We start from the raw sequence: 12,679 nt of genomic DNA, 5'->3' as shown, positions 1-12,679 counted from the left end.
AAGACCCAGTTTCCTCTCTCTGGCTGTGTTCCTGACTTAGACTGAACATCAGGAAGCGCAGACGCCACGAGATTCCAAGGCATAATTTAGAGCTCAGCAACAAACATCCGCTTTGAAAGCTTTACAGATAATCACTGTAAGACTGTTTGGTGCAGAAATGGTGTTTTCACAGCACTTTGTAAAAGCAATTTAAAAGAAAAACTGAAAAGACTGTACGTTCACGGGATGTGCTTTAATGTGTTTCACCAAAAAATTGATGATTTACAAAACTGTGTAAAAACATTTTTAGAAAAACATGAAATTAAAATCTATTACACTATTAAAAAAACAAAGCAAAATTAATATCTTCTTTGAGTGGGATGCCACTTGTATCCACTTTGTCTTCCACTGCAAAAGGTGCAAAACCTTTTATTCCACATTTGAAATCGAGACGTAATAACAGGCGTTACAAAGAAACAAAGCTGCACATTTTATGGACCCTGACCTTCACACTATGGCACAAGAGCGTGGTTCTCTGAAAGGGTTGCTGCCTGTGGGGACTCCAACCAGCAAGGCGTCTTTTCCTGCGTTCTGCAGACAATACTGCTGGAGCTCTGCAGCTGCCTGGGACACCTGGAAGCAGAAACATAAAAATACACTCAGATGGTACAACTTTGTAACTCACATAAAAGGATTAAAAAAACACACACACACAAATCAAGTGCAGGCCTTTTGTTTTCTAGGTTGTGCAAAACCAAAAACTGATATGTGTAACTGACACCCAGAGTTTTATTAGCATTTACAAGAGCAGATTTGACAAATTTATAAATTCCTTCATTTAAAAAAACTAAAACATTCATAAGATAATATAATGCTTATAATACAGAATACAGTGATAGTAATACAATACATAATACAAAATTATAAATAGTTAAATACATTTATAGATTATTAGGGTTGTAGTTGAGGTGGCACTATTTTAAATTGAATATACTGATTACCCAGTTTATTTTTTTAAATTAAGTAATACTTAGTAAATAACCCAAATCTTAAAATTATTCACAATAAATTGGAACTTAGTAGTAAAAAAGCTAATGCAGCTTATATTTATAATCAGAAATCTTGAACTTTTTGGAGTTTTTGCATTAAAAATAATTTTTTGACTTAATGATTAATTAATGGTGTGTGTTATATTAATCTAAAGCATGTATGTATTCATTAAACTATACAGAGTGACTTTTCTGTAGTGTAATACCGTACACTGAGTGTTTTAAATAAAATAGATTAAACAATCTTATTCTAAATCTTATTCTAAAATTAATCTAGTTGCACTTTCCCAACATTCATAATGTACATATTAAACAAAATAGTTACATCAATCAACAAAAGCTAGTTTGTAGAAAGCAAGCAGTCGTGTTCTGTAAAGATGCCAGTTTTACCTTGATTCTTTCCACACTGGCCTCAAGCTTCAGTTGTTCTACCAGCCGTCGCATGTTGGATAAATTGGAATTGGAGGTCATGTTGTTTATAATTGTTTTGGGAGAGAAAAAGTCCTTGGGAAGGAAAAAGGGGGAAAAAGATGTCTCTTTAGTCTTTTGCTCTCTGCAGTTGCCTTCACTAATGGGCAGCAAATGCTGGACAGGAACAGAGTGGCCGGGTTTCTTTCCAAATGACCTCAGTGCACTCAGCTGAAGAAATAAGGAGTGATACAAACACACTGACCTCCCTGTGTACTACTAGAGACTTCATAGAAAAGTGTTGTAGAGATGTATTTTAAAAGGGAATTCAAGCTCCATTCACCCAGATTAAAAGTACTAGTATATTCAAAAAAGACTGTAGTCATTTTAATAGTGCGTTTCCTTAGAGATACAATTGAACACCCCCCCCCCAGGAGTAATGATATGGGTTTTATAAAATATAGCTTTTCTCAAATATGGCACAAATACATCTGGAATCTACCATTAAATATCTTTAATGATTTTCCCCCAATGAGGCTTAGTATTAAGTAGCTTTATGTACATAAAGGTTTACATAAAATGTTATCCAGTACATCTCTGTTATAACAGATGATGTCATTAGTGACATTATTAATGAATCCTTTCATTTTTGTTTCGTGTTTTCCTCTGTTGTGTTTTAAATTTCTCTCCCTTCTGTTGTTTTTGATACAGAAGCTCTTTTAATAAATTATTACTATTGTGAAAATGATTTATCCTTTTCTGTCAGCGTTGCTTGTATGCATTAGTACTGAGACTAAAATATACTCTATTTTCGTCGTTTGTTTCGAACATGTAAATAAAAAGTAAAATTAATGAATAGCTTTCAAAACTACACTGAAGACACTGAGAAGTGAGATGAAGTATAAACAAGTTTATAATAATTTACTGATGAGTAATTATACCCCGTTTAATGCTATTTGATCATAATTAACCTCAACACACATACGCACATGTGATTTTTAAACTTCTTTAACGTTGTCTAGTTTATAGCTTTGCGCATGCGTACACCGATACCGGAAAGCGTCACGAGACGTCGTGCTTTACCTATCGCTATGGAGTAGTTACGACAACTATGCTAACTGACTGCTTCTTAATGCAGTGTACGTGCGCGCGCGTGTGTTTTACCCACGTGGCTAATGAATTACGGCGGTTTCTGCGTCCTCATTGGTCCGCAGGTGATTATCGGGATTGGCTGTAAGCTACTTTTGCGGAAAGGTAAACGGAAACTTCCCCGGAGAGTCCACACTTCTGAGCGTTGTGTTCAAAACTCGGCAACAAATATGAGCTAAACGAAACTCTGAACAAAACTCAAAGCAGCCGGACTTCAGCAGACATGGTGGAGGTATTTTCCGGACGCACACTCCTGAACAAGGACGGAGAGTTCGTGGATCCTGAAGAGGCTCTGCGGAACAAGGTGGTGGGGATCTACTTCTCCGCGGGATGGTGCCCGCCGTGTCGGGACTTTACCCCAATCCTGTGTGACTTCTACACGGAGCTGGTGGAGGAGAGGGATCCTCCGGCTCAGTTTGAAATAGTTTTTGTGTCTTCTGACAAGTCAACCGATGACATGGTTGAATATTACCACGACATGCACGGAGACTGGCTCGCTCTGCCTTGGACGGATGATTACAAAAAGTGAGTTTCATAATCTAATATTTCACATTTGAACTTAACGTAACATAATCAGGTGTTTTATTTATCTTATACCTACACAGTGCAGTCTGTACAGTCTACTAGGCAGTGATCCAGCTTATGTAAAACGCTGATGCGCGTCACTGTCGAGGATTAGGTTTAAGCGACATCAAGTCCAGAGTGTTCTCTTCAAAGTGTCCTTTATTTGTTTATTTTGATTTCCAGATCACGTGATTTGAGTTATTGGAGGGTTGCGTGACTAAATCAAAGTCAGATCCGTACACCTGTGAGTGCAAACTTTTCTCTCAAACATTTTTTTCTTAAATAAAAGCAGTTATTTATTTATTACATAGCTACTTTAAAGTCGAGTATCAAGTTGTTCAGTTTCTAATCTTGGATGGAGTTGCAGCTATTCTGTTCATTTCTTTTTCTTCCCAAAGTTAAAACTGGACTCTTTGAATGTTCTGTTTAACCATACCAGTAGTGTGATTTAAATATATTCAGCAAAGCAGATGAGTATTGAAATAAAAACATCAAACATAAAAACATCCATGTGCCATTAAGTTAGCAGCATTTGAATGCTGTATCTAAGCAAAGTGAAGCTGTTTTTCTTACATTGTGTTTAGGTGTGTTGATTAATTGCAGCCAGTAATCATCTTTTATTTGTAACATTTGAATTTGTGAGATATCTGTAGCCACAGTTGCCATCAAACTGCGTTGTTATGTGCAAGAATCTCACATGTATTCATGGAAAACTATCAAGTGTATAATAGATTCTTTACAGTGGAAGAAGTGTCTTTTTCTAATAAAGGCGCTTCTTTGTCTTTTTGTCCTCTCGCAGTGAGTTGAAGCATCGCTACAAGATCACAGCAGTGCCCAAACTGGTGATCGTGAAGGAGAACGGCGACGTGATCACGGACAAGGGCAGGAAACAGATCCGAGACCGGGGCCTGGCCTGCTTCAGGTCCTGGTTGGACGCTGCTGAGATCTTTCAGAACTTCAAGGGTTAGGAAAATAGAGGGTCTAACGAAGCTAATAAAATCTTCCTGCTTTCCATTTCAGTGTAGCCGTCTGACAGGTCGCCAGATCACCGGACAGCTTATGTTTCTGTTAGATGAAGATCTGCTTGTTTTTAATTCATCTTCTGCCCATTTTCCCGTCAGAGGTCGAACACCAGTAGTTAAAAATGCAATTTCAATGAAACATGAGAAAGAATAATCGTATTTAGATTCCAGTAATTCTTAAGAGCTGGTCTAATGATGGTTTTGCAGTTATTACTTGGGCATAAGGAGTCAGTCTTGTAGTGTAGTGGCCATATAGTTGGAATAATGACACCGTCAGTGATTAGACTGGATTCATCCAGTTCTTTTTGCCACTGGATGTGAAATCTGCCTGTAATGTAAAGGCTTGACTGCACAACCAAACCACGACGAGGGCAGCGCTCTTATTTTTACTCCCAATACCTGAAATGGTAAGAAATGGTAGCTGATGAAACACCTCTTTATCTATGGTAAAGAACAATTGTGAAGTAGTGGGAAAGAAACTTCTCAAATCGCAGATCTTCTGTCATCCTATGCATTAACGATAAACCCTCAGGCACGTCCGATAGAGAAATTGACCATTTCATGTGACTAATTCAAGCCAGCTGCTGCCGTTAAAGTACATGTATACAGTTAATGCGCTCTTCAAACATTTAGCCAGACTTTGCCTCTGTTAAATATGTATTTTGTTTCTATATTACTCACCTTTGTACATAAATGTAGTTCTATCTCAAGCTGCCTGTATATTTTTATATTCTGTTTTTAATGAGTTGTTAAGATGGGCTATTATTAAAAATTTAATAGAAGAAAACTATTCTGTTTTAATTATGATTATTATTACTATTTTTTTTCAAGGTTTGATTATGTGTTGTAGTGCTGAAGAGCTGTTTGATGAACAAACAGAGTGATTCCCTTTTGCCTCATTAAACTGTGGAAAGCCCACAGGATCTGTTTCCATCGTGCTGGCACATCTACACGCATGGTCCTAATTACCTGTTTCCCTCGTGTGCGCTGACACAGCTGTTATCACTTTGTGCACGAAGCATCCAACAGACCTGGTGAATAATGATGCGTGTGCGCGGGCCATCTTCTCCAGGTCTTGTCTGCTTCTTAAAAAGAAGACAAGACCAGAATCTCAATTCTGAGATGAATTGAGTCGAGCATCCAGCGTCTCTTCAAGGACCTTCGTCAAATCTCAGAGGACTGTGCAGACCAAAAGATCTGAGTTTATTGATGCAAGTCTTCAAGGTAACATAACTCCAACTGCCACGTTAGATGGATTATTTATTGTTAAAATATACTGCAGTTTGCATCATTATTCCTCTGGGGAAAAGGATGAAGACGGTGCATTTCCACGGTGTGCCATGTGGTGTAGCTGCAACACCATTTATGAGTGTGAAGACTGACGGTTCAGTTTCGTCTTATTAAAGGGTGTTTTCACATTTATCTGCTTATCGCGGTCAATTGATTTTTCATCCGAGTGGGAGAGATCTGAGTAATGTCTGAGTATTTATTGATCGTGTTGAGGAGTTATTAAAAAGAGAGCCACCGGCATGGGACCCTATTTACCGCTGTTCGGTCTATTTATAAGGCAGTGCGGATGAATTTTATTCATTCATATAAAATCCTTATGTCCTTTGCGTGTAAAGGCCACTCATTTCCTGGTCCTCTAATGGCAACGAAAAGTAACTTTTCTTGTAGGCTACCCGTTAAAACATTTTGCAAGTAGCCAAGGATATACATCTAAGTGTGTAATTCCTTCAAGTTCAGAGGCAAACGCTGGACTCTTCTGTTTATTAGATATCTCTAGTTTCTACTTACTTGCTCATCCAAAATTGAATAAATAACTTGTATATTAATGCAGATTATGTTTCTAAAGTGTATCTGAGTACTTCGCCACCGCTGTGTATCGATACTCAACAAGAGAACTACATTTTTACTCCAAAGACAACAGTTTTTGCTCCGTGCCTGTCACATGATTTGGGTCCTCAGAGAGCCCCTCGGGTCACTTGTAGATGAAGATGTGGGCTACACATTTGGACTTCTTGTTGGCCTTACAAATGAAAGGCAGTAGTGTTTCCTGCTGCTGTAACGGTGTCTTGAGTAACAAGGCTGTCTTTATGAGAGGACCTTGAGGGAGGGAGGCGGAGAGCTGGGCGGACCGGCGGACCTGCACGGAGAGAGCGCATCGGGGTCAAGTTGATCACATTAGCTGTCTGACTTCCGCTCATAACCTTCAAAATAAAACTTGTTTAAAAATATATATATAGTCCCCCCCCCCCCCCCCCCTCAAAGGTTGTTGCTAGATTTAACCTGCTGTCATTCAGATTATTCATCAATCAGTAAAGTTGTCGGATTTAAAAACCTGAGGCAAGTCAGTAAGATTAATAATTACATGATAGGGAGAAAGCTTTCTTAAGAGTTATATAATAGGGTGGCCAGAAAGGTATACATGGAAAGATGAATGAAAATGTAGACAAAAAATTTTTTGTATTATCAGAGCTCTTGAGTTTAAAAACAAAAAAACTACAGTAGTGCCAGGAATATACAGATTGTTTTCCTGTTTTGAGCAATATCATAAGAAAAACAAAGCAATACGAACTCTTTTTGGTTTTCCAAACACACAGAACACAGAGAGCAACTAACAATGTCTTTCTCACTGAATGGACGGAATAAAAATAGTAAGGGTAAAGTTAAACAAGTAGACATTGCATGTGGGGGTTAATGTACAGTGAGATTTGATAAATATTTCATAATTTCATCTTTGAAAAAACCTCCAACCTTTCACTGTTAAACTGATTTTTACATGACTTAAGGCACAAAGAAGTAAGTGGACGACTAACAGAGGAGCATGATGAGACTTTTCGCAAACAGAACGCCAGTATTTTGTACTGCAAACAAGACAACTTGAGGGGAAGGAATGGGGAAAGTTACCCTATGTTAAATGCAATTTCCCCAGTTGGCTGGGATACTTTTTTTTTTAAATCACCATTCAATTAAAAAGCAGTAGTTTGGGACACAGTCTTCATTGCTTCATTGCTTTTGTTTGTTTGTTTGTTTTTTGTTAAGTTGTTGCTGGTTTCCAGTTTCCAATCATGATGGCAACAAGCCACATCATCTCTTAATTACTAGCGGATCAGTACTTTGTTTTTAACGCTTAAGTTCAGTATGTAGCCCACTGGACTGTATTAAATAAGTCGTTTTCTTGGAAATGAAAACAACAACAACAACATTACATTGATTTAGTGGTCATTATAATGTGTTCAAAAGTTGCAAAAATAATATCATGATTCATTTCATAAATCATGACACACTGCTCTCCCAGAAGTTTCCTTTATGGGTTAAAAGTATCAGTATCGATCAGCATCGCCAATACTGGCCCTGTATTTACTTGGTATTACTTCTACTCTTAACCACGTTTCATTATCAGAAATTGTTGCTTTTAAGGATTTGTGGTTTAATTGAACAAAAATCGAATAACTAATATGAACTGGGGAGCTTTGAATAAGTGCAGGTAACTATTTTCCATTTTTAGTGCTTTTATTTTTATTTCTCTTTTTAAGCTAATGTAACTGGCTTGGATGAAAAGCTTTAGCAAAGCTTGATACATAATTAGTGCATTTTATTGTGAAGGCAGCAGGCTTCTCGTGTTCCGGTGCTGTTCTCGCTGCTCCGCGGTACAAACGCTCACACCCGCTCCTGGACAACCGAAGAGTCGTCTGTGGACCGGTGGAGGGCTGCAGGACGGTTCCGCAGCACCGGGACTAAACAAACCTCCGCTCCGCTCACAGTGGACCGGACTGACGACTGCTGGGACAAGAGGTAAGTTGTCCGCATGAGAGGACGCTGAAATACAGATGTAGCCTGTCGATAGCCGTACTGTAAAATAACAAAAGCCTAATATTTTAATAGGGAACATGTGCGGAGTTATTCTCACTTATTCTCTATCAGTGCAAATTGTTAGTTTATATTTGGATTGTCTGTAATTACAGGGTTTAGCGATCAACTTTTTGTGCGTAATTACGCCCAACTTATCAGATCATTTCCCCCCATAATGCGCTTTATGGAGATATCAGGAAGAGGCAAAGAAACGTGCAAAAATGTGTCCACAATTTTGAATTTAACTTGTGTTTGTTTTTGCAGCAGCGCCTTTTCTGACATTTAATTCATCCATCCCACACTAATATTTAATACCAATGCAGCACTAATCACTGACGGGGTCCAATCAGTGACTCATGTGTAAGGTCACTCCAGACCAAAACCACATAGAGGATCTGAACAAAACATCACCCACAATGATTTCAGCTGAGCAGACCCAGATAATAAAATTACATGCAATCAGTCAAAGTGTAGGCTTCTTTCTAACAGTATCCCACTGAATCTCACTCACTCTCTCTCTCCTGCTCTCTCTCACTCTCTCTCACACACACACACACACACACATGCATACATCCAGTACACACTGCTGGAGGTTTTTATCACAGAAAAGGCTCTAATCCTGCTTAGTGCGCTTACTAACAAGTACCTAGCACCCTGAAATATTTGGCTTGCATGCTGGCAGAGTAGATTGTTTTTTTCCCTCAGACTTGAAGAGTGAAACTTGAGGGATTACTCAGCGTGTGAGTTTGTTTGGCAGGCAGACCGTGTGTGTGTGTGTGTGTGTGTGTGCTACAGGTCTGTCATGGTGTGCACTTTTTAAAAGCTGATGTGACAATAACATCAGCTTTTATGTGTTAAGTGCACGTCTGTGAATGTTTACAGTTTTGCTCTCCCATGCTGCACCATCGTGTTTCACATTTCAGACAACAGTGTCGTGCGGGATAATTAGCCATTGACATTTCAAATGCTCTGATGTAACATCCCTGCAGCACAGTGACAAATGAGATCTGATGATATTACAGTCACCCTCGCTATGTGTCTTTTGATTCTTTCAGATGGTTCCAGTCTTGAGAAAACTATTGAGTTAAATGCAGATCGCATAAATGGCACTGATTTATCGCCCTGCGTTGGTAGGGCCGGCTGACAGTTAACAGTATAAATTATCAACAGCAGATGGTGGAGCTGGTTTGGTAGCAGTTAAAGAAACCTGTTGTAACCCCTTAAAGCCAAACCACAAGCCTTCACCTTAGCCTTGCTGCGAGGTTAGAGTTGAGAAACGTCTGATGGTAATTTCTGTTCTGCGGTGTGCGGCTTCAGGGAGAACAGGGAAGTCGTGAGTTTGCCTCATAATTGTTTAGTTTTTTTTCCCATTGCACAAGAAAAGCAACGGTGAATGCGCTGCAGGTGTTTCTGGTTGAGATGAGCAGGTGTAAAAAAATGTGGATGCGCCGGATTTCTTCATTTTCTGTCAGCTTCAATTGTTTGCCGTCTTGCCATAATCTGTTGTCATCTATTTATAACTGTCCACCTGCAACCGTCACCGTCAACAGCGGTAAGACCCGTGACACAGGAAGTGTCTCACTGTGTAAACCACGATTTATTATATTACATCGCGATTATGCAGAGGCTTACTGTGCCCTCTATGAATTGGATTGCGGTTTTCATTGTGCTTCTGTGGATGAGTTACTGCTGTCTCAGAAAGGGCAAATTAGCGGGCAATGTATATATGTGTATATAACCATCCATCCCTTTCCTTAACTGCTTATCAGATCCGGTGTTGCACTGGCTGGAGCCTCTCCTGTAATAAGGTGAAAGGCTTGCTGCTGCTGGCCGGCAGGAAGGGGGGGGGGGACAAGTGCGTCAGATATCAGTGTGTTAGTCTGTACCATTAATTCCCCTATTATAAGAGGTCCAATTGCACTAATGGACATTTCACATTCATAAAAAGCAGGAAAAGGTTGAAATTTCTGACATCAGTGAAGCAGAATGTGGGAAGTAATTCGATTTTTTATTTTTATTTTTTTTTAAACTTAAGAAGTGTCTGCTTTATTTTCAGAAGAGTTGCCACTCTTTATTCCCTGCTGCAATGACCCATTTTCCCCATGGGGACCATTAATGTTTAATCTGATCCAATCTAACCTAACCGTGAAGAAATGGAGCACTTGAAGAGAGGGAAAGCAGGGGGCGGGGTTGGACGGTGCATGTTAACACAGACACTTGTAGTGAAGTAGAGGCGTGTAGGCTTTTTCGTTGTTTTCGTTTTTTTTAAAGGGCCTTCCAGATGGCACGCCGACTGGAAGGATCCGGAGAAACCGGCCCCTAATGAATGGGAGGGAGAATCACCTGAGGGGACAAGAAACATCAAAGAAAGCTTTCTCTCACCTTTCTACCCTCAAACAGACTCTTTTAATCCCGACTTTTTCCTCTCTCTGCTTCATTTTCTCCTTGCAGCATGTATCTCATCTACTCGCTTAATAGTTCCCCTCGAGTTATCTGAGGATATAGTTGTCAAACTCACCACCCACTTTCTTTCCCCACTCGTTTTCAAATTTTATCTTAATTAATCTCTCCTCCTCTCCTTTCCTTTCCTCTCCTCTGCTGTCCTTCCCTAGAGGATGTTCCCCAATTTTCCAGTAAGATAGCCAGAGGGCAGGTTCAGACAGCACTGTGTGAAAAGAAGACATTCAGTGAGGCCAACAAGCACACAAACACATTAACATCCCTGCCCTGCACGGTAACAAGTATACCACTCGGCAGAGGCTTCAGAGCTAGGATGAAGGAGAGGCAGACAGTATGGAGCAGAGTTTAAGCATGCATGCTTCTGTGGTTTGTACGGTTGCTTGTAGACATCTCAGGGGTCAGTTACTCACAGACAGTTTATGTGTATGGAAGGAAAGGGCCGAGGTAGGAGGAGAAGGTTGTTTTTAAAGGATTAATATTCTCTCATATGAACGTGCTTTACAGATGAGTATATGAAATGATGGGACTTAGAGGAAGATTTAAAGAACGCAACATTTTTTGCAACCACTCATAATTGTATATGGTCAGTAAAAAGCATAGCAATATACTGAATTTTCTGATTTATTTATTTGCATACAGTAGATAAAGCTATTGCTCCTAGCTGGCCCTGGAAGCCTGCCTGTGTTGTGAGATTCCTGTTTTTTGCCTTCAATATTTAGTTTTGCTCACTGCAGCACCAAATGTGATGGGAGGAGTGGGCACGGCTGCATCTGGGTGGGTTTACTATGAAGGGAGTTGAACACAGCCAGGCTTCCTTTGTATTAGCTGGCTCGAAAAATACCAGTCAGAGATAAAAGTGGCTGCTTTGCAGGTCATGTGGCTCTTCTTCCGCACAAAGTGATTCCTATGAGTGCACCCACTCCAATCGGGGATGACGATGATAATAAAATGGTGATAAAATTCTATAAAGAACAGTAATAACACAAAATTAAAATATGACACGTTTGCAAATAAGGCGAGAAAAAAACTGTTAATTTGGAATTTAAAGCACAGAGCGGTAAACATTTTAATTAATTTATCGCTGAGCGCCCTCTCAGTGCTGCTGTTTATTTCTGAGATGACGACTGCTCATTAGAGCCCTGAAACTTTAAACTGGATCCATTTAAACATTAATGGTTGTGTATCCTGATAACAGAGACGTTAGCTTCCCGGCACAATATAGGGAGATAAATTTTATGACTTGATAGACGTGTTGTGTGTTCCGGTAGCTGCAACTCCAGCAGTGTGAAAGAAGCTTAGAAGCAGATTTTTTAAAAAATATATACATATAAAAACATTTATACATTTTCCCAGTCACCAAATAATACAACACACAGTTTGCACTAGTGTAACTTTCCAGCTTGGTTTAATTTGTGACGTTAGTAAAAGCGGCTTAACAATTTGCACATGTAAATGTACTCGCCCATTAAGGAATCGATATTGGACTCAACAAATGCTGTAAATAAAAGAATGAAATTAATGCAAAGTCTGACCATAGTTTGCTCCCTACCAGCTTATGTGTTCACCATAAGTTACCAGTTGGTGATTTAGGTAAAAAGAGAGCCACATGACACAGGAAACTCTGACTTTAAGCTAAACCATTAATCTTGCTTCTTAGTACACCCCTCTAGGATTCACATGGTATCGTGCTTGTGACTGTTTGTGTAGGTATTTGACTGCACCCACTGAAGGATTCTGGGCATGCAACCTACACAAACTTGCTTGTGTGCAGAGAAAGAAACCAACCGGATGTAGCTCGACATGGATTATATGACGTGAAGAAATGCAATCTATGATATGTTCAAGTTGAACGCTGATTATCTGAAAAGATTTTTTTTTTTTTTATCATTTTATCTTGAAGACGTCAACTTGGATCCACTCTTTGAAGCTTGCCTTTCTTTCTTATTGTGGTTTAGTAACAGTGCAAATAGATAAATGAATCACTTAAAGCACATTTGTTAATGATTAATAGCTGATTAAAAAAAAAAAAAAAGTCCACTAGGTTCACCAGTGTATGAATGTGTGTGGGAATGGGTGGATGACTGGATGTGTAAAGCGCTATACAAATACAGGCCATTTACCATTTTTACAAGAAACAGTCGATCAGTCACAATCCATACAGTTATCTCCAGAGAAGTTGCCGGCTGGGTGGCA

At 39.4% G+C, this 12,679-nt stretch overlaps 3 protein-coding genes across 4 annotated transcripts in view; 2 read left to right on the top strand and 1 right to left on the bottom strand.

Annotated features, from left to right (window-relative positions):
• Window positions 1–217: 217 nt before the first annotated feature.
• gng10 (guanine nucleotide binding protein (G protein), gamma 10) lies at window positions 218–1,795 on the bottom strand. Its single transcript, XM_026176906.2, has 3 exons — window positions 1,419–1,795; window positions 485–612; window positions 218–387 (listed from the first exon to the last, which is right to left on the bottom strand). Exons 1-2 carry the CDS (start codon window positions 1,497–1,499, stop codon window positions 487–489), a joined length of 207 nt encoding a protein of 68 aa, XP_026032691.1. The 5' UTR covers window positions 1,500–1,795; the 3' UTR covers window positions 218–387; window positions 485–486.
• A 692-nt stretch (window positions 1,796–2,487) lies between these two features.
• Window positions 2,488–4,958, top strand: nxnl2 (nucleoredoxin like 2). Its single transcript, XM_026173512.2, has 2 exons — window positions 2,488–3,110; window positions 3,949–4,958. The coding sequence occupies exons 1-2, from the start codon at window positions 2,809–2,811 to the stop codon at window positions 4,115–4,117; spliced, it is 471 nt and encodes a 156-aa protein (XP_026029297.1). The 5' UTR covers window positions 2,488–2,808; the 3' UTR covers window positions 4,118–4,958.
• Window positions 4,959–7,458: 2,500 nt separating this feature from the next.
• csgalnact1a (chondroitin sulfate N-acetylgalactosaminyltransferase 1a) overlaps window positions 7,459–12,679 on the top strand; it is a 35,875-nt gene continuing 30,654 nt past the window's right edge. Inside the window, exon 1 of one of the 2 annotated variants that reach the window (XR_013910357.1) lies at window positions 7,459–7,969. The gene's annotated coding sequence lies outside the window, so the exon portion shown is untranslated. The remainder of the gene's footprint in view (window positions 7,970–12,679) is intronic. The other variant, XM_026173510.2, reaches the window with a different exon arrangement.

The sequence above is a fragment of the Astatotilapia calliptera genome, chromosome 7 (genome assembly GCF_964374335.1).
Source record: "Astatotilapia calliptera chromosome 7, fAstCal68.1, whole genome shotgun sequence".
Classification (NCBI taxonomy): domain Eukaryota; kingdom Metazoa; phylum Chordata; class Actinopteri; order Cichliformes; family Cichlidae; genus Astatotilapia; species Astatotilapia calliptera.
This window is presented reverse-complemented; position numbering and strand designations above follow the sequence as displayed.